Source organism: Pristiophorus japonicus, chromosome 1 (genome assembly GCF_044704955.1).
Source record: "Pristiophorus japonicus isolate sPriJap1 chromosome 1, sPriJap1.hap1, whole genome shotgun sequence".
NCBI lineage: Eukaryota > Metazoa > Chordata > Chondrichthyes > Pristiophoridae > Pristiophorus > Pristiophorus japonicus.
In genome coordinates, this window is record NC_091977.1 from 296,022,846 (window position 1) to 296,045,006 (window position 22,161).

At 42.6% G+C, this 22,161-nt stretch overlaps 1 protein-coding gene across 2 annotated transcripts; it reads right to left on the bottom strand.

Moving 5' to 3' along the window:
- Nucleotides 1-794: 794 nt before the first annotated feature.
- LOC139271053 (polyadenylate-binding protein 1) lies at nucleotides 795-21,164 on the bottom strand. 2 transcript variants are annotated; one of them, XM_070888485.1, is made up of 15 exons: nucleotides 20,205-21,164; nucleotides 14,152-14,345; nucleotides 12,710-12,825; nucleotides 11,272-11,411; nucleotides 10,288-10,382; nucleotides 9,616-9,753; nucleotides 7,163-7,258; nucleotides 6,523-6,795; nucleotides 6,258-6,348; nucleotides 6,013-6,126; nucleotides 4,366-4,499; nucleotides 3,711-3,795; nucleotides 2,207-2,337; nucleotides 1,837-1,936; nucleotides 795-1,218 (listed from the first exon to the last, which is right to left on the bottom strand). In XM_070888485.1, the coding sequence occupies exons 1-14, from the start codon at nucleotides 20,395-20,397 to the stop codon at nucleotides 1,850-1,852; spliced, it is 1,887 nt and encodes a 628-aa protein (XP_070744586.1). In that variant the 5' UTR covers nucleotides 20,398-21,164; the 3' UTR covers nucleotides 795-1,218; nucleotides 1,837-1,849. The 2 variants fall into 2 exon arrangements, with proteins under 2 accessions (XP_070744586.1, XP_070744585.1); XM_070888484.1 differs by having other exon boundaries at nucleotides 4,366-4,508.
- Nucleotides 21,165-22,161: the final 997 nt, after the last annotated feature.

Here is a 22,161-nt window from a genome sequence, read left to right on the forward strand (position 1 = left end):
TTTACTAGAATGATACGAGGACTTCAGTTACGCAGAGAGACTGGAGAAGTTGACAGATGAGTTCTGGTCGGGGCCCAGGGAAGGTGCAGCACAGGCCAGCCCACACTGCGATCTAGGGACAGGAGTGTGCGCGCATACTCTGTCTGTGCAGCAGAGCTTGGTCAATTCTTGCCAATGGACCAATACCATGCTCTGTCAAGCCTGTGTGGTGGCTGGTGTGCAACAGCCATTCCACGTTAAAATAATTCACACACAGGCATCTTCCACCCTTCAGGATGTAGTTTGGGAAACACCTGTGAACTCATCCCTTTTTGGTGTGGAAGTGGGTCATCCTTGACACAAGGGACTGCCTAATACTACTATTTATATATGAAGGCTGAACAAACGGGGTGGAATGATTACCACTGGTTTTCAATGTCCATAGAAAAAACAACACAGACTGTGGATGCCCTCTGGGATCTGAGCCATTATTCAATGGCAATTTATCGAATGCATTTGTATCTTCAATGAATGAAGATTTGCACTTCAATTTCAAGATTATGAAAGAGTAAAATCTTGGTTGATATTTTCTTTAGAACTACTTAACTAGCAGCCAGTATGGTTATAAAAGATGGAACGTCCTGAATCTTTGGGGATGTTTGTAAAGCAAAACTAGATCCTCCCCCCCCCCCCCAACCCCCCAAATGTACAATCCGACAGGCGCAAAAACAGTTACCGAACCATTTCTGGTCTTTTCAGTAGTAAAGTAGTATGCACCAAAAAGCCTTGGACATTAAACAAGAATCCACACCTAGTCATTATTCAGCATTTTTATTAAAGCAAGCATTCTATAATCCAAACGTTCAGTTTCAGTTTCTAATGCTCAACCATCAAACACACTGCCAACTAAAAACAGTGTGGATCTGCTGAGCATTTCCACAGTAATGGATTACAAAACTTTAAAGAAAGGAATGCATCAAACAACATTTCTGTGCATAAAACACCTACCCCGGCCTAGAAAACTTTTCATTTTACAATTTTTTTTTGGTATTTTCCCATTAAGTCTAGGACTAGCATCACTTATGCCAGACCTGGCAGTGACTTGGTTTCATAAGCTTAGAGGTTTCCTTTCTTTTTTTTGTATACATTTTTTGTTTTGCGATGTTTTAAATTTTTTAAGCTTTTTCCAATGTTTAGAAAAATTTTCTTCGGTAATGCAAGCTTCATGGTCCTCCTCTCCTACAAGGAAAAATAACACTAGTTGTAGAATTTTCATCTTCAATGTTTCAATTAAATTTCACCCACAAACAAACAATCTAATGGATATTTTATAACAGGTTTGCAAAATTTGAATTCAGCAAATCTGGATAGCACTCCAGTAAAATAAGCGCATTTTTGGTCATTTCACAAAATGAAATCAAATAGTCTTGAATTAAACTATAGTACAAACTATAGCAAGCACAAATGTGTTCATTATTGCAATCAAAAAATATGACTTGAGTTGCTGTCAACTTCTTAAGAGTATCAATTGTCCACTTCAGTGATTGTACAATCTCAACTATTTTTAGCCTTGCAATCCATATGGGGAGACAAATGAGAACTGACAACTTTGTGCCAATTGCAGTTAAGGTGAACTCCAGAATCAAAGTGCAATTACACGAGAATTCTGCACGTGTGGTTCCACCTGGCCTGCAACTTCACCCAGCAGTACAAGGCAAATATGGAGCATATTCTACCAGATCTTGTGAAATTACTAGCACAATAAACATTGGGTGCAACATACTACATCTATAGTGACACAACTTTTGACCACAGTAAGTGCCTGTGTGAAAGGGTACTTTCTCCATTAGTACTCACCTCCTGAAAAAATTTAAACACCTGCGGCATTTGGCACAACTACTTTCTGAGCAGCCTCTTTTGCCTGATGGGCCTGCAGTACAGCAACAGCTTCGTCAACCTGAATTAGAAATAAAGGTCAAATCGGCAACAAAATGATTGCACAGTATATCTTAGAACGCAACTGTAGAAACACATTTTAGTGGTGAGCTGCATTAAATCTGGACAACATTGGAAATCTGAAGTTGCTGCATATTTCTGCAGTATTTAATTGTTAAACTGATAGCAACATCTATATATCTTGTGGTTATTATTTTCTACATCAACTCAATTATACAGATCTGCCCAAAATAAAAGCATCTCAAATTTGAAGCCAAAAGCAATGTTTTACCTTGGAGCGCAGAGACTCTGGGGACTCTAGCATATGAAGTAATTCAGAGTTGTCTATCTCAAGAAGCATCCCAGTGATTTTACCTGCCAGGCTTGGGTGCATGTTCTGAATCAGGGGGAAAAGCCGTTCACCTGCAAGGCAACATTTCATTGAATAACTGAGGACAATATAGAGACTTGTTGCATGTCAAGCATTTTTACAAGCTGCAGTAACAGAAACATTCCTTTCAAATCAAATTGACATCCCAGACATCTGCAATAGCTATTAATTTTCAACTTTTTACAATCATGCTGAGGAACATTAGTGGGAAATGGAACTCTTTCCACTTTAGTCACCCTGTGACAACATCAAATATTCCCCAAATCATGTACAGCATGGTTACATGCAGTGTAAAGCTCCCTTAACCAGGTCAACAATGTTCCTCAGCCCGAGCGGCCCCTACTGCACCACACCCACACCACCCAACCCATTATGGCCCCCAACACTACCAATTAGTGCTAAATCAGAACTGAATTAAGACCGACTGAACTCATTCAATACAGGACTCTTACAAACCAGCATGTTAAAGTTGCATCAGACCCAGTAGACCATCCAGCCCTTCAAATGCCACTGATTTTAGGTATAATCTCCTACAGCATACTGGAACAGCAAGACACCACAACCAATCAATATATCTAAATTCCAATATTACAGCAGTACATCTGCTCACATAGTGTTAAAAGATCAATTTCCACGACCCATCGTTATGGACGTGCTTATTTGTACTGCCAAAATGCTCCACCCTTTGTTTCTAATTGGTCCCCTTGGAGGATCAGCCACATCCTGAAGTTTCACAGGAATGCGTCACTGGAACCACCCATCCCAAGGTCTCACTGACTTTGCAAATTGTAACTCGATCCACTTTGACTTCCTGCAGGGACAGAGGCCAGAGCTCCCCAGAAGACAGGAAGGGTTAGCTAAAATCCTGTACCCCAGTCCAAGTACATCCCTCCCCCAGCCAAAGTGCCTTACCCCAGTCCAAGTGTATGCCTCTTCCAACCAAAGTCCCACACCCCAGCGCGTGCATGCCTCCCCCAGCCGAAGTGCCTAACCCCAGTCCAAGTACATCCAGCCAGAGTCCTACCCCAGTCCAAATGTATGCCACCCCCAGCCGAAGTGTCTAACCCCAGCGCATTGTGTATGGATTGTTAACAGGTTTATTGGGTATGAAGTGAATAGTGGCAGTGTCTTGCCTTCTCCCCCCTCCACCCCCAATGTGTCTTTCTCTCCCCAGCCTCTCCCTGGCTCGATCTCTCGCTATCGGGCCTCACACTAGCTGCACTCAGCACCACGTGCATGGAATGATTCAACCGGAGGGGGGGGGGGGGGGGGGGACTCGTCACCCATCAGTCAAAAAAGTGCAGTACGGGCAGTGGGGGGAGGCTTGTCAGCCGGCTGCCTGTCAAAGGAAAGTGCCGTACAAATAGTTACTTCGCATCTGTATTAACTTTAATTGGATTCTTACCCAGCATCTGCTTCTGTTCTTGGGGAGGGGCAGCAGCCAGCATGGAAGCAGTCAGGGGTTCTTGGCCTTGTACATGAACTGCAGGCTGAAAAGGAAGGGTGCACATCCAATATAGTTTGTTATGTCCAGTTTCATCAAAGAGTTACTACTTTATAGAAAAATATAATTCAGTGATTAAAATTGCCCTTGGAATCAGTACCCATACTACAGGGCAGAATACATCATTTCGATGCATCCATAGCAGGGTTTGCTGACAGGAAGCAGTGCACCTTAATTATGGAACAATGCAGATGGAGCTACCGCTGATACAATAAACTAAACTTGAAGGATGATAGCTCAAGGAACCAATGCAAACAGGAGTTGCATCTAAAAGGCACCATCATTTAACAGTGTCATGCCAACAGAGCCCAATTTATAACTTCATTATACACTTAGCTAAAACCCCTGCCTGCAAGCACACACACAAGCTTTAAAATGCCAGCACATTATTTTATCCAGACTATTAAATATTCAAAAGTGCTTAGAAAACCCTTCCCCATTTGAAACAATGACATTGCATTCAAACACATCACTGATAAGTTTACATAATAGGCACACAATAGTTTAATTTATAAAGACTTTGCAGCATAAATACATGAACATTTGCATAGCATACCTGTTGCATAGCAACCTGAGGCTGAGCATTTAGATGTTGTTGAGGATTGCGTACGCCTGCAGCATATTTGTATTGTGTAAACGAACGGACTCCAGGAGCAGTAGCACCAGGGCGAGGTCCCATTGTCTGTGTTGCTGTATTGGCTTACAAAAAAGTAAAGATAAAACACTCCCAAAAGAGTCTAAAAATTTGCACCTTTTGTCAGTAATTGTCTAACCTATCACAAAGGCATATAAAAGGAAAAAGATTGATAGGCCATGTTACATTCTTGGTTAGGCAGCCTGGAATTCTGCTGTTATCAGGATATACAAGCAGGAAAAAAATAGTTCATGCCAACTTTTAAACAATTTTAACAGCCCACTCAATGAATCTTCCTTATTTTGAGGAACATTCAACTCACAGGCATGGTACCATCCAAGGATGAAACTTTAAACCTTTCTGGTCTGTTAGGCTCAGTGCATGACCGGCCTTCATTTAACCCATGAGTCGATGGGAAAGCCATTGTTTTGGCTCAAACCTACATGACTCAGGAGGTCCCAAAGCACTTCACAGCCAATGAAATAGAAGTGCAGTCATTGTTGTAATGTAGGGAAATGAGGCAGTAATGAGATAAGTGACCGGATAATCACTGCACCAGTCTTCATCGAATGTGCTACCCGAGGGCAGATGGGGCCTTGGTTTAAAGTGTCTTATTTAAAGGCAGCACTTCAGACATTCTGATGGTCAATGCCTCAGACAGTGCTGCACTCTCAGTGCTGCAGTGAAGTGTTAGCCTAGTCTCTGGAGTAGGGCTAGAACCCATGAGCTTTTAATTCAGATGCAAGAATGCTATCCACAAACCAAGGCGGGCACATGAAAAAGTTAAAGCTCTGTGCGCAATCCAAGTGATATTCCCTTTCAATGGAAATGTGGTAGATAAACTTTCACCACCTTGAATTCCCAAGACAACAATCAAATATCAGGTTTGTGTTTTAACAAAAGCAGATGGATTCCATTTTGAATATGGTGATAAACTGACTACAGATTTAAGCCCCAAACTTTCTTTTGTTCAAAATAGGAGTGGCTTTAAACATCTAAATACAGCGATTCAAAGCTTGCCATGTATTTTATATTTCTGCTTCCTCCAAGTACAACAGAAGACTAATCGAGAATAGTTCACTATTAGCATGGCTATGTAGAGTTTTGAAAATAAATGTAGTTTCATCACTACACCTGCATTGCAACAGTGACTACACTTAAACATTTCATTGGCTATGAAGTGTTTGGATGCCCTGAGATTGTGAAAGACAAGGTCCCTCCTTTAACCTGCACCCACGCAGTACCACTTACAGAAGGGCAAGCAGCATAGCAAGGCCCGATGTGCCTTCAACTCCTCAAATTAATGGGGGGGGGGGGGAATAAATTGCCTGCTTCTTTTAACGAAACAAGCAGATGCGCTACCACGTCTAGTTCAATCCACCTTACAGTCGCCACACCCTAGAGATTTGGCCAGGCAATGACAAAAGCTCGGTTTCCAGGATACACTGAAGTTATCGGAGAAATAAATGGAGTCATGTAATGAAACTATACCTCAACTTAAACTCATTAACTCCATGAACCTCTCAGTAATTTTTTTTAAAAATGCCCGTAGAAGTACAGTCAACTCACCAACACGTTGAGTGCTCATGACACGAGGCACCTGAGCAGAAGTTGGTCTCATGTTGCCAATGGTTGGTGGTCGAGGTCCTGTTGGACGCATACCACCAGGCATGCTCTGGAATGCTGGCAAAAAGAAAACAGTTTCAAATCAATTAAGGAAATCCAAATTACGGTATAATAAAATTGTCCAAATGACAGTCCATGCTGTGAATGTTTACGTCTGATTAAAACCACTATCTTGTTCATACACTTACGTTGGGGCCTGACACTTTGGGCAGCCCACCGAGGGTTTGGTCGAAGCTGTGCAAGCTGACCTGCTGGGTAATATGCAGCGCGGTTCTGAGCCTGGGTGAACAAACAGCTTAGTTATCTATTTAGCAAGCCTTTTAAAATAGCATATGCTAAATTGTATCAAAACTGTTCATTTTGTGTGTACGGTTATATAAACAGTATACTCTAACAATACAAAATTTTCATCTCCACTGCCAGCTTTTCTTCTACTTTACAATATATATTTACCTGAGGGATAGCTGCCATGAAGTAACCAGAGGGTGGAGCAGGCTGATATGGATTGATAACAGGATTTGGTACAGCTCTGACACTCGCCATTCTCTGCATGTACTGGTTTGTCAAATGAGCTTGCCGTTCTTCTTTGCGCTGAGCCAGAGCAACGTACAAGGGCTTGGTGCTAACGATTCGGCCATTCATCTCCGTTACAGCTTTGGTGGCCTCCTCTGGTGAAGAAAAACAGACAAACCCAAAGCCTTTGCTACGTCCATGCTCCATCATCACCTGCACAGATAAAATGGGAGATATTTGATTCTGTTGAATCACCAATTATTCCTTTCATTACACATATTATCTGAACATGTCAAAACAATTGTCTAGCCACTGTTTAGAAATTTCATTTGAAGTTTCACTTCTGCAATGTCTGCCTTCTAGATAGATGTCGAATGGAAACTATGTCAACCAACTTTTTTTTAATGTAAAGTGCCAGAGCTGAATGCAAAATATTTAACTGGAATTTAAAAAAAAAATCAAGTTATCTACTAATTTATCTCTGCAACTCACTGGCACAAAATTGTTCCTTTGCCAACAAACATTATGGTAGCAATGCAAGTGATTATAAGGGGAATTAAAAAAAAACCCAGATCAATACCTTAGCACTGGTAATTGTACCAAATGGTGAAAATTCTTTGCGCAGACGCTCATCATCAATACCATCATCCAGATTTTTGACGTACAGATTGACACCCTATAATGGAAAAATATCCATAAAGTTGAAATTAAATAGTATTCACGCAAAATACCTGTATACATAACTACTAACACAGCATTTTCCAGGATAGTTGCTGATATTAACTTGCCCATGGACCATTAGCAGATCCAGGGAACCCATGGATTACATGCACAGCAGAAGCAGCATACTATAGATGGAGCTGAGAAAGCCCACAACCAACAGATCAGATCAAAGCTATGCAGTTCAGCCACATCCAGTCATGAATGGTAGGAGGCAGCTCTATAAACACCCCCATCCACGAGTGCAACCGACCACAGCTGAAGCGTTCGCAACCATCGACAGCCAGAAGTGTCAAGTAGATGATCCTTTTCGGCCTCCTCCCAAGGTTCCCACCATCACTGATGCCACTCTTCAGCCAATTTGATTCACACCACATGACATCAAGCGGCTGAGCGCACTGGGCCCCAACATTCCAACTGTCGTGCAAGAACTGTGCTTCAGAACTAGCCTCGCCTCTAGACAAGCTGTTCCAGTACAGCTACAACACTGCCAATCGACCTGACAAAGTAGAAAATTGCTTAGGTGTGTCTTGTCCCCAAAAAGGCCAATTACCACCCCATCAGCCTACTCTCAATCATCAGTGATGGAAGGTGTTGTCGACAGTGCTATCAAGCAGCACTTACTCACCAATGCCCAGTTTGGGTTCCACAAGGACCACTCAGCTCCAGATCTCATTGCAGCCTTGGTCCAAACACAGACAAAAGAGCTGAATTCTAGAGGTGATGAGAGTGACTGCCATTGACATCAAGGCACATTTCACCAAGGAGACCTAGTAAAATTTAAGTCAATGGGAATCAGGGGGGAAACTCTCCACTGGCTGGAATCATACCTAGCACAAAGGAAGATGATTGTACTTGGAGGAATCATCTCAGCCCCAGGACATCGCTGCAGGAGTTCCCCAGGGCAGTGTTCTAGGCTCAACCATCTTCAGCTGCTTCAATGACCTTCCCTCCCATAAAGATCAGAAGTGGAGACGTTCGTTGATTGCAATTTCTCAGATACTGTAGTCTATGTCTGCATGCAGCAAGACCCGGACAAACATCCAAGCTTGGGAGTATAAATAGCAAGTAACATGTGTCACACAAGTGCCAGGCATGATCAACAAGTCTAACCACCCCATAACATTCAATGGCATTACCATCAAATCCCCCACCATCATCATCATCCTGGAGGGTCACCATTAACTTAATGGGACCAGCCACACAAATACTGTGGCTACAAGAGTAGATCAGATTGGGTATTCTGTAGCAAGTGTCTCACCTCCTGACTCCCCAAAGTCTTTCTGCTACCTATAAGGCACAAGTCAGGAGTGCGATGGAATATTCTCCACTTGCCTGGATGAGTGCTGCTCCAACAACACTCAAGAAGCTCGACACCATCCACGGCAAAGCAACTCGCTCGATTGGCATCCCATTCACCACCTTAAACATTCACCCCCTCCACCATAGCTGCAGCATCCCAAAACTCCCTATCCAACAGCATGGTGGGAGCACCTTCAAGGCAGCAGCTCTCCACCTCCTTCAAAGGCAACTAAGCACAGGCAATAAGTGGGCCTCAACAGCGAACCCGCATCATGTGAATGAATAATTTTTTTAAATCTCTGGATCAGCTCTTGCTCAGTAACACAAACATTTAATAGTCATTCTAAAGACAAGATTACCTTTATTGCAGCACAGCATTATCATTCTACTAAAATACAGGTAAAAGAAATGTGTTTCTTTCCCTCTGAAATGGCCACAACTTCCGATATTTTTGGGCTACCACCAACTCAAGGCTATTTTAGTCAATTGAGCAGGGTGCAAGTCAGTGCACATATGGAACCAGATATGTGTTCTCTTATGTCGCCAAAGGGCAGTATGTATATGAGAAATAGTAGCAATTGTGTACCCAAACACTTAAAAACTACATTTGCTAGCAGCGCTCAGCAAAGATTGCACATGGAAAAGTAATCTCATTGACGGCTCAAGATCTACCGTTAACTTTAAACCCACCAGTTACTGACAAACAACAAGCATTCTCTCATCCTTATCTTTCATTATGGGGTGAAACTCCACCCACTAGACCAGGCCAAACTTTTCCTTCAAGATCAACAGGCAGTCAAGTAATGAGTAATAAACAGATTGTTGTGTTTTGTTTTATCAAAAATACTAATTGAAAATCTAATTTACCAAGAATAGCAAAGCTACACCAAAGAGACCTACCAGAACTGACCTTCAGCCAGTTCAACACAAAATCACACATTTGGCACCCGTTTTAAGAGGTAAAATTCCATTTGCTTGAGGTCAACGAGTTCACAAACACCCGCAACTCACCTGGTATCTTGTGATGCGGTCCTGTTTCATCTGTTCAAACTTGCGCTTCAGCTCTGTCTGTCGCTCAACCTTTTTCTGGGCACGGCCAACGTAAACCTGTCTCCCGTTAATTTCTTTTCCATTCATCTCATCGACAGCCTAATAAATGCATAATTAGTTTTAAAAAATGGGAAGGAATTCTGGGTGTAATTTCAGTCAATGCACAAGCTGAAGGACAAAACAATTTGCTACACCTACAACCATTCTTTCTGCTAATAGACCATTATAATTGCAGGTTGAATTTCCATATGACTGCACACATCCTCCATACATAGATAATGCCGCTGCATGATTACTTGGAACACACCTTTGGAATCAATGCAAGACAAACACCAGGAAGGAAAAATCCAACCAGCCATAATCTTTGGCACCTCTTAAGGCATTCTGAGTCAGTACGCAACTGGGCCACAATTCAATTCCTTCCCTTCTCCACCCCAAGAAAATCCAACTGCATAACTGAGACTTGGAACTTTCCACATGGTCAATTGTAAGGGCTAGACACCCTTGAACTATATACTTTAGACCAAGTCTAAACTCTCAGTTGAAAATTATGTACAAAATCCATTTATGAAAAGTACCTGTCTAGACTTATCACTTGACCTTAAACAGCAGAACTTTACTGCAGCTGCTTACTTTTTGTGCATCTTCATGCTTTTCAAAACTGACAAAGCCAAAGCCCTTTGATCTTCCACTGTCATCTGTCATGACTTTTACACTCAGGAATGCCCCTATAAAAAAATGCACAAAAAAGAAATTGTCATGACAGAAATTTTAAATATATTGTTCAGACATTTGCAAGTTAATTGATTCAATGCAGTACAATTTTAAACCCACAAATTGTTGCACCCTTACACACTGTTACTTGGGACAGTTCTGTCCCCGAAGTGTGTGAAAGAGGCGGGGAGGAGGCCAGTTACATTGCTAAATAGTTAACTGATGATAAAGCCAGAATAGCAGTTAATGAAAGCCAAGTTATATATAGTCATCTGTGTTTTAATATTGCTAGATACTGTGCTTAATAGCTAGACCAAAATATCTCCCTGTCGACCAATACCAATTGAGATTTCGCTTGCATTACATGGCTTGTAAAAATAACAATCTGTTTACATGCCAATTACCCATGATAAGTTTCTGGACCTTAAAGACAGGCAACATGGTCCTATTTGTTAAATGCTGCATGGTTCTGAATGAGGTTTAGTGCTGTTGCTTCATAGATGGATAAATCCCATACAATACCAGGATACGTTAGGATCAATCACCTGAAACTCATGCAAATTAAATGGGACACAAACTTAAATATTTAGATGTAGTTGCCACAGCATATGATCAGAGCAACCATAACTAGTCCTGCTTATGTACAGTTTAGGAAATGTAAAATTCAAGACAAAAATGACTGCCAAGTATTAAATGCGCACACAATGACTCCAGTCACAATAAATCAGATGGAAATGTAATGTCATTATTTAGACAAAACAAGCAGGTTGGGGTGGGAAAACAAGATCTTTGATCTAAAGTTTGATACCCGTGAGTGATAAGTTTTTCATGCAAAGATAAATCAAATTATTTGTGAATTTGCCAAATTTAAATCGAAGAATTCAAAAGTGAAATGAAACTCACCAAATTTGTTGAAGATTTCTTTCAACCTCTCATCATCCATATCTTCCCCAAAGTTCTTGATGTATACATTGGTGAATTCCTTTGCTTTGGCTCCAAGTTCAGCTTCACGCTCTTTGCGAGATTTAAAACGACCTACAAAACTATAGAAAGCATAATATTAAAGTTTTAAAAAGTCTACAAATGTTATTCGTAATTTTCTTATTCTTCCCTAAAAGCAGGGGTTCATGCAAGGATATGGATTTTCAGACAGAAGGCCCCTCTGTACCTCACTTAGGCAATCATTCTTCACCCTCGAATCTGGATAGTAAGTGCTAGTTTGTTCAAAAGTGGAGGCCATTACAGTCAAGTGTCATCATTTCCTCACTTTGACATCCAAATATTTATTCCCCACTGAAAAGCAACCAGGAGAATGAACCCTGGCCAATTTCATCCCTTCACAGCCCAGAAATGCCAAGGTCAATTGTCACACCCCATCACCACCGTAGTTCAGATCAGCCAACTGAGCAGATAAGGGATAAATCTAAGGATAAGGGGGAAGCCATTTAGGACCGAGATGAGGAGGAATTTCTTCACCCAGAGAGTGGTGAACCTGTGGAATTCTCTACCACAGAAAGTTGTTGAGGCCAATTCACTAAATATATTCAAAAAGGAGTTAGATGAAGTCCTTACTACTAGGGGAATCAAGGGGTATGGTGAGAAAGCAGGAATGGGGTACTGAAGTTGCATGTTCAGCCATGAACTCATTGAATGGCGGTGCAGGCTAGAAGGGCCGAATGGCCTACTCCTGCACCTATTTTCTATGTTTCTAGAACTCCCCCAAATTGTATGGTTCAGTGCCTCCTTACCTCACCCCCCAATTTCAACACCAGAATTTTTGGCAATTAAAGCTTAAATTGAACAAACATACTGTGTTGCTAAGGAAAGGGATAAACAGGACAGACAAAAAGATCCATTGTTTTGGATAGAGACATCATATCTGAAGTTTCCACAACTTGCAAATTATTTTTTTTAAACCAAGTCACGAACAGAATACCTGATAGGTGTGCTCCCAAAATAACTTTGAAACTCTTAACATAAAAATTTGATTCTTTACAATTTCAACTGAAATGTTTTTAAGAACGTATTTTTCAGCTTCAATTGCCCCGAACCCTCTAGTAAACCAGCATCCAAAGACTGTCAAATACATCACCAAGCCATATATTTACCCAGATAAAATCACAGATTTCCTGACAAATTCACTCCTCAGATACTAGTGGCTAGATTATGCTTTTAGCACCATTTTTGCTAAGGATCATTGTTCTCATGAGAAAAAAGGTTCCTGATAATTAAGAGTATGTCAGACACTGGTTTCTATTTTCTGCAGCATCTTTTTTTTAAAAAAAACCTAAATACCTAAAGACTATTGAAAATCTGGATATTTAAAAATCCATATACATACACTTTACGATCGTTAAGAAGCATGCCGTTCATTTTTTCAATGGCTCGTTCTGCCGCTTCATGGGTCTCAAAATGAACAAATCCATAGCCCTTAGACCCATTTTCATCGCAGACCACCTACGGAAAACAAAATCCTCGGTCAACAATCCATTCAAAAAGGTTATTTAACACGACTTAAAGCCAAAATTACATTTTCTATATTGACTTAATTTTTGATGTGATGCAATGCCTTTAACATAAAAAAATGTCCCAAGGCATTTCAGAGATGTAATCGGACCAACAAGCACTGATCCCAAGCAGCAGATATTAGGATTGAGCAAAGGTTTTGTCAGAGGTGGGTTTTTAAGGGTGGGGGGGGGGGGGGGAAAGAGAAAAAGAGAGGTGGAGAGGCAAAGTGGCTCAGGGAAGGAATTCCAGAGTGTTGGGGCCTAGGCAGCCAAAGACACAGTTGCCAATGACGGGGTGAAAGGAGAGAAGGACACACACGAGAACAGAGTTGGACGAACCGTATTCAGTGAAATGCGAGGCCATGAAGTGATTTTGAAGACTAGGGTGAGAAATTTAAATTGGAGGACAGAGAGCCAGTGTACATCTGCAAGGTTAGGAGGACAGGATACATGCAGCATAGCTTTGGATGAGCTGAATTTTACACAGTGTGAAGGATGGCAGGCCAGCCACGAGAACATTGGATTAGTTCCAGTCTGGAAGTGACAAAGAAACAATTGAGTGTTTGAGCGTAGGGAGACACTTTTGAAACATTTACCTCAGGATTATTTTGTGATGAAGGGTGGGATGCTTAAACAACTTAAATTGGATCTGGGTTTAAATGCTACCCCGAACAGTTTGAATTCAAGTTCTAAAGGTCATTGCTGAAGCTAAACAGTCGCCCATCTCTAAATGCATATAAAGTGCTGTAAAATCTGTAGAAGTGCCAGCTCCAAATCTGGAAGAGTGCACAGCCACAGTAAAGAAATCTAACTGAATCTGGAGATGTATCAAGAGGGATAGAACACTAATTCCAGTACGCAAACCCATACATCCACATCTGGAATACTCTTGTTCGATATCCAAGGAGTGCACAAAAAAGTATGGAGCTTAAAGCATCCGAGGTAATGAGGGGTGAAGAGTTTGGCATTGTTTACTCTAAATAGAAGATCCAAGAGATATTATTCAAGATTCTTGAACCCCAATATGTTCATGATTGCCAAAATTTCGAAGCAGGGAAATGGGCTCGAGTTTAGAAGAGGGATGTTACACAATTTACATTGAACTATTTTAAACAGAAGGCGGCCTGCTTTAACCAAGTATAATACAAGTTATGGGTAGCTGCAAATCATTTTTGTTGGGGTTTGGGGGGCACTATTCTAAAAATATAAAAAGCATGGGAAACTGAGAATTGGAAAGATTTGAGGGAGTGATCAATTGAGGGCTATTAATTCTCACCTTGCAAGAAAGTATATTTCCAAAAGCTGAGAACGTGTCATATAGAGCTTTGTTGTCAATGGATTTGTCCAAGTTCTTAATGAAGATGTTGCCAACTCCAGATTTCCGCAAAGATGGGTCACGTTGAGACCACATGATGCGAACAGGCTTTCCTTTGATAACATCAAAGTTCATGGTATCCAAAGCACGTTCAGCTGAGGAGAGGGGAAAAAAAGTAGTTAGTATATAATACTCATTTAGATTAGCAATTTGCCCGGGGGGTAAAAAAAAAAACCTGTGACATTGAAAATCCATAGGGCAAAAAAATGTTTAAAATATATTGGCCAGTCAGCATCTGAAAGTGTTAACATTTCAGAGGATCGGCTTCATCAATTAACCTGCCCCATTCTTGCATTTTGTTTGGGGATGTTTGAAGTTTGGACTCCTAAAAAAATAAATTCTTGTGGCTCCAATGGTAAATCATTGGGGGGGGGGGAAATTGCGGTCAGAGGCTTCCTTTGTATGAAGGCCTCCAACCCGAAAAAAAATCTACACGAGTACCTGGTGGTCCCGGAGGAACTCAAAATCACAGTCGGAGGCTTAGATTCACTGCGCAGCGCACGGGGGGGGGGGGCGATGCCTTTCACGTACGAACATGCTGGAGTCACGTAGGTCTGGACCACCGTGCTCCCATGACTAACAATGAGAAAAACCCCTAAAACACAGCACAATAAATAAACAAATAAAAAAAAAGATACCTCACATATTTAAAATTAATTGAAATTAAATGTTTTAGAAAAAATATATATATTTTGGAATTGTTTGTGTTTTAATAGTATTAAAAATAAACTTGCTTTAATGGACAGGGTTTTGAATACAAAAATAAGTGCTTAGATTAATATTTTATATGTTTTAAAACTCTTACGCTGGTAAAAGTAAGCTATGCGCCTGCTTTTACCAGGACATTAGCTGGGCAAATAGCCCAATCTCTCCCGTGCGAATGTCCTTCTCCCGGGGATGCGGAGGATCTGTCAAGAGAAATCTCGATAGATCGGCAAAGCCGGTTTTTGCCGCCCGAAAACCAGCTTTTGCAAGGCCTCGCTGGGTACATGCGCACTTCATACGGACCCGGCGAGGCCGTAATTTTTGACCCATTAGGAAAATGATATTGTACTAGGTTGTACAATAATGTGAGACAATCATAAGCAAGACTGAATGGAGAATTCATTAATGAATATAGTCAGCCTCACAGATGGATTACATAACCAATTAATTCCACATCTAACATGTAGGGTCTTACTTTATGCTCATCATCCAATCCTCCCACCCCCATTAGCTGAAACAGCTGTCACTTACAAATCTAAATTTTCAATTTTCACAGGCATGTCAGTAATTTGCACACAATTATCTTCCCTTGGAAGGTGATTACAGATGTGTAAATATGTCATGGCTAGTGGCTATACTCTTTACTTCATTTGATGGGGAGGACACTGCTCAGCCAACAGGATGTTAATTTTCCCATTCCTTACAAGGCCATAATATAAAATGTAAATGTCAGCGGCTCCATCCCTTTCATCTACATTGCTCATCATAGAATAGCACAAGAGGCCATTCAGCCCATCATGTCTGTGCCAGTCTGTCAAATGAAAGGTTATGCTGATCGGGTGAGATAAAATAGGGTGGGAGGAGGTTCATGTGGATCATAAACACCGGCAAGGACCACCAGTTGGGCTAAATGGCCTGCTCCTGTGATGTAAAATTCTATGCAAAAAGAGCTATCCAATCGAATCTCACTTTCCAGTTCTTGGTCCGAAGCCCTGTAGGTGACAGCACTTCAAATGCATACTCCAAGTACTTTTTAAATGCGATGAGGGTTTCTGCCTCAACTGACCAGTCCATTTTATATCTTCCTGCAGTCTACAGCCTTCTTATCAACCACACAATCTTTGTATCATTTGTAAACACCGTAATCATGCCCCCTACATTGAAGTCTAAATCATTGATATATACCACAAAAAGCAAGGGACCTAGTACTGAGCCCTGCGGAACCTCACAGGAAACAGCCTTCCAGTCTCAAAGACCCAACCATTATAGTTTGCTTCCCGCCACAGCCAATTTTGGATCCAACTTGCCACTTTACCTTGGATCCCATGGGGTTTTACTTTTCTGACCAGTCTGCCATGTGGCACCTTGTCAAAGGCCTTGCTAAAAATCCATGTAGACGACATCTAATGCGCTACCCTCATCGACCCTCCTTGTTACCTCCTCAAAAAATTGTATCAAGTTAGCGAGACTTGACCTTCCCTTAACAAATCCATGCTGACTGTCCCTGATTAATCAGTGCCTTTCTAAATGATGATCAATACTGTCCCTCAGAATTTTCCCACCACCGAGGTTATCCCTTTCTCACTTTTAAACAAATCCTTTTACTACAATTTAGTGATCAGAGCTGTGCATTGTACTTCATGGGATGATTTGTACTCTATCCTCTTTTGATCCAATCCAGTAACATTTACTTTCACCAAGTTAAACATTCAGTTGTCTATTACATAATTTTGTTTTGGAAGTGGTTCAGATTTGCCACCTTCACACTTAAAATGTTTAGCAATCTTCTGTTCACTATTAATAACCAAAAAAAGCAATTACAGGAACCTTATTTTATAATGTGAAGTCTTTATTTGATGTAAAAAAATTGAGCTCATGTGTCTTGATGCTGAAACAAACCCTACAGTAATAACGCAAATCAGGTGGCAGGACTATATTTTTCATATTATAGTAAATACTGGTTTTAAAAACTGTTCTGCATGCCTTCAACTTTCCTTCCTCATTCTTATCAAGTTCATCCTTTTTTGTGGCTCAGTGGGTAGCATTCTCACCTCTGAGTCAGAAGGTCACAGGTTCAAGGACTTGAGCACAGAAATCTAGGCTGACACTCCAGTGCAGTGCTGGGGGAAGAGCTACACTGTCAGAGGTGTCGTCTTTCGGAAGAAACCTTAAACCGAGACCCCGTATGGTCTCTCAACAGGTGGACGCAAGAGATCCCATGGCACTATTTTGAACAGCAGGGGAGTTATCACCAGTGTCCTGGCCAATATCTATCCCTCAATCAACATTACTAAAAAACAGATTATCTGGTCATTATCACATTGCTGTTTGTGGGAGCTGGCTGTGCACGAATGGCTGCCACGTTTCCTACATTGTAACAGTGACTACACTTCAAAAGTACCTATAAAGCACTTTGGGAGGTCCAGTGGTCATGAAAGGTGCTATAAAAATGCAAATCTTTCTTTCTATGAAGCCATAACTACAAGTTCTGCATCTGCACTCCACTGTTGAAACGAATTTCAAAAAAAACTTCCTTTTTTTTCCTTCAGTTTCCTTCCCTGAAAGCAGTAACCAGCCCCCTCCCCCAAGTGCAGCACCAGCCACCTCTGTCTCTTCACCCATTCTTCATAACTGAGCCTAATGTCAACATGCTAATTGTGGGCATTACTGCGAAACCCAATCCCAGTTGCCATGTGTTTTTCCTCCCTACCCCTATAATGAGGCAATGATGCCAAATGCGCTGCTCGACTCATCAGGTGAACTAATTCGGTGGGTGGTGTGGGGGAGAAGGATCCGCGCGTACATCCGTGCCAGGGTGTCCTTGGAGATGGAGCACGCAGTGTCCACCGATACGCTCGCGGCCTTCCGCGAGAGTTGGTAGCCGGAGGGACTGGAGTGCATCATCACCCCCGGCAACCAAATTTTAATTTGATTTTATGTTTTAAAGTTTAATTTGTTTTAATTGCCGGTGTTTTGAGTGTCCCCCTCCCCTTTTATAGGGGGCACTTGTAAAATTGATGATTTTATTGCCCAAAACAAAAATCACAAAAAAAAGTAAAATAAATACAAAAAAAGGGCAGTTGAAAAATGTATGGAGTGTCCCCCAGATTGGAGGGCACTTGACTTAACTGTTTTTGTTATCCAACCAAAAGACTTGTGGGGAGAAGGAGTTACTCAATTGTAACTTCCATATAAGATTTTTAAACTTTTCTATATTCAGGGACCTCTCCAAAGGCACAGTAAGTAATAAGGATAAACCACTCATACACAAACCATGCCAGCATGCGAATTTCAGCAACTTAATAGAAAATGTGGAGTCCAGCCTCACATTGTTCTCTATTACTGTGATGCACTTAATTCCTCAGATGACTTCTACTTCCTGTGGACAAAGGTCATCTCCTCAGATAGGAAGTACTAAGATTGGGAACTCAATGCACACAACATTCTAACTGAAGCTTTATAAACTGTTTCTAAGAATAGCCAGGGGGTGGGGTGCAGGCACTGAGAGAGAATGGTGAGGTGAGTGTAAAGATTATTTATTCTATTCATATTGTTACACACCATAATCTGAAGGAGACAGAGGCTGGCAATCTCAAGCAACTATTACCCTTTCTCTTTTTCCTCCTCCCCCCCCCCGCCCCCATGAAATGTCTGGGAACACAGAATGGCAGTTGGAAGTAAAGTCAAAATAATTATTCTAGAATACTATTCAGATAGCTTGATCAAATACCACTGCTGGCATTTGTCCACATCTTCTCTACAGTACCCAGTTGTGCAAGAGGAATATAGCTGGTTTCCTTATTCGCAGAGGGAGTTGGTGTACAACTTACCTGATGTGCTTTAGCTCTAGACCAATACAAAATGTTTGCTTACAGTATGCACATCCATCGGATCAAAACACAAGTGCAACAGATTGTGACACCAAGGAGTGTACAGGCACCCCCATTACCCCTTTATGTTTACACATTAGAGGATTAATTCTCTCAATTTCCATTCTGCTGCTTTAGACACACTGCCATGGCTCGCCAACGCCGCTGTAGAAACCGTATCTTTCTGTCAAATTAGATCCAGTTTCAGCATACAACACAAGGGACTGAGTGTAAGCAAATGAACTTACATTTATATAGTTGCTTTCATGACCTCAAACCATCCCAAAGCACTCCAACCAACTTTTGGATGTGCAATTAGTCATAAGGTAGGGAAACATGACAACAATATCCCTCAAATAGCAGTAAGATAAATTACCAAAATAATCTAATTTGGTGATGCTAGCCAGGTCAATGGTAGAACTTTGCTGTTCTCCTCAGATAGAGCCATGGGGTCTTTTATGCCCATGACATGACAGATGGGGTCACATTTTTAACAGCTCCCCAAAAAATTACACCTCCAACTATGTAGCCCTCCCTCAGCACTGCTCTAAAATGTCAAGTGTAAATTATGTGCTGAGATCACTGAAGTGGAGTGAACCGACAAGCCTTCTGACAGAGGGACAATTACTACCACTGAGCAGAGACTGATGTGGTGCAGTCCTGTCTATTTCTTGGACAAGCACACAACACAGAATTATGCTGATGCCTCAGCAAGTTTACCGAGTGAGCAGCTGAATCAATTTGATTCCTGAACCGATTAGAACTAGTTGATATCAAATCAGGAACATTGTAAGCAACCACAGCTGATCTCAGCCAGGGCAGGAGCAAACCCTGGGTTAAGTGTGGTAGGGGGGGGGAAGAAAAGAGAGAAAACCTGGTCAGGATCCCAATCCTTCGGATTATGCAACAGATCATACGGATGATAAGCACATGGCATGGAATAAGCTGCCGAACTCTTATGTGAGGATTGGGCGAGGCGATCTTGAAAATTTGATTCAACTCTCACGCATTCATCAAAAGTGGGGGAGGTGGAATCCCCAATGCTGGGAGAGCGATTAAAGATTTAAAACATACGGACGGCCTTCCTTCTACGTCAGGTGCGGTGAGTCAGAGTAAGACTGGTGTGTGTATGTGGGGGGAGGCCGCTGTTCAGGCGCCGTACATAATGTGTGCGGGAGAGACACCACATGGTGGCTGCCAGGACCCTGAAACTCAGCTCTCTGGGGGAACACATAACCCAGGCTGTAGTTGAAAACTCAGGGCCGTTACACGTGGATGCCGACATCACCCTGTGTGTGTGTCCCTCTCCCACCCCACATGTCAGCCCCTCCATGTCCAACTCAACCCTCTCACACACACCTTCCCTCCCTCGCCACTCACCGTCGGCCGGCTGTTGGAAGTTGACGTAGGCGTAGCCCAGCGAGCGGCGGGTGATCATGTCGCGGCAGACACGGATGGAGAGGATGGGGCCGGCCGGCGAGAACTTCTCGTACAGCATGGCCTCGGTCACGTCCGGGTGCAGGTCGCCCACGTATAGTGAGGCCATGGGGTAACTGGGGGCGCTGGGGTTCATGGCGGCGGCAGGTCGAGATCAACCGAGATTTTCTTTATAAACTACGGGGAGGGGAGAAAAGGCCCAATAGATGAAGACGGCGCTTCAAAAATTAAAAAAAATATATAGAATGGGATGGGGGGGGAAGCGAAAAAACAAATTAAAAATATAACAGAGAAGGAAAATAAATCAGATTTCAAGCGGCGGGTCGGGTCGATGTCTCGGCTCGGAGGTCAAGGTGGCGTCGAGTGCGGACCGGGAGGAGGTGGTCCTGCGGCGGGTTGGAGGAGCAGGAGGAGCCGAGGCCCGGCTGCCGGGCGAGGTGAGCGGAAGGAGAGAGGGAGTCGGTTTGTGACGATGCCCAGCCGCTGCTCGCGGGTCCGTGTTCTTGTCGGCGGCGGTTGCTTTTCAATTTTTTTTTCCTTATATATATTTTTTTTCCCTCCTTTCGGTTGCGGAGACGTCGGGAGAAAAATAATCTTCTCGTCGTTGATTTCTTGTGGCGGGTGGGGGGAGGTTTTTTTTTCCTTATTTTTTTTTTCTTCGTCGTCGTCTGTCGCCCCTCCGGCTGCCGCTGCTGCTGCTGAAGCTGCTTTTTTTTGGGATTTTTTTTTTTAAATTTTTTTTGGGGGGTTTTTTCAAGAGTTTTTTTAAATTTTTTTTTGTTTAAATCATTTATATATAAGAGAGAGAACAGAAAAGTGTGCTGACGGGGAGAGCTCGGGTGGAGCCTGGTGCACACGGACACACACACACACACAGCCGGGGATCGGAGGGTCAAAGCCAGCGGCTCGCCTCTATTTATAGGCGCGGCCCCCCCCCCCGCCAGCGCGCGCAACTCCGCCCACCTTGCTCCCCACGCGTCGCTTCCGGCGACGCACGACTCCTCCTTTTCCCTTCACCCCTTTTGCCTCTTCACCCTCGCCCCGTCCGATCGTCCACACGCGGCACGCCGGCGCGAGCGCAGACGTCACAATCGTGCCTCTTCCGCGGTGGGCTCAACAAAAAAAATAGTTCCGACCTTTCCGCAAAGTAATCCCCCCCCCCCCCCCCGCCGCCATCTCGTTCAATCATCGCGAGATTTGGAAAAGCCGGCTCGGCGGCAAAGTTAGTTAGGTGGTCGCACTCAGCGTCGTACCTGTAAGGTCTGCAAGTGCAGCTCAAGTATACACACAAGTGATTTGCTCAGATTCATTTAGAGATATAGTTCATGTATTATGTCATACTTGACCCTGAAATCAAATTCCGACCACATATTCACACCATTTAAAAAAAGAAAGACTTGCATTTATATAGCGCCTTTTGAGACCACTAATGATCCCAAAGCGCTTTACAGCCAATTAAGTATTTTTTTTAAGTGTTGTCACTGTTGTAATGTAGGAAAGGTAGCAGCCAATTTGCGCACAGCAAGCTTCCACAAACTGCAATGTGATAATGACCAGATAATCTTTTTTAGTGATGCTGATCGAGGGATAAATATTAGCCAGCGCACCGGGGATAACTCCCCTGCTCTTCGGAACAGTGTCGTGGGTTCTCTTACGTCCACCCGAGAGAGCAGACGCCTCAGTTTAACGTCTCAACCGAAAGACGGCACCTCCAGTTGTGCAGCGCTCCCTAAGTACTGTACTGGAGTGTCAGCTAGATTTATTGTGTTCAAGTCTCTGGATTGGGATGAACTGAGCTTCTGACCATATATCCACGCCATCAGAAAGACCGCAATTTCCACCTCCGTAACGTTGCTCGATTGCTGCTGAAACCCTCATCCATGCCCTTGTTGCCTCTAGA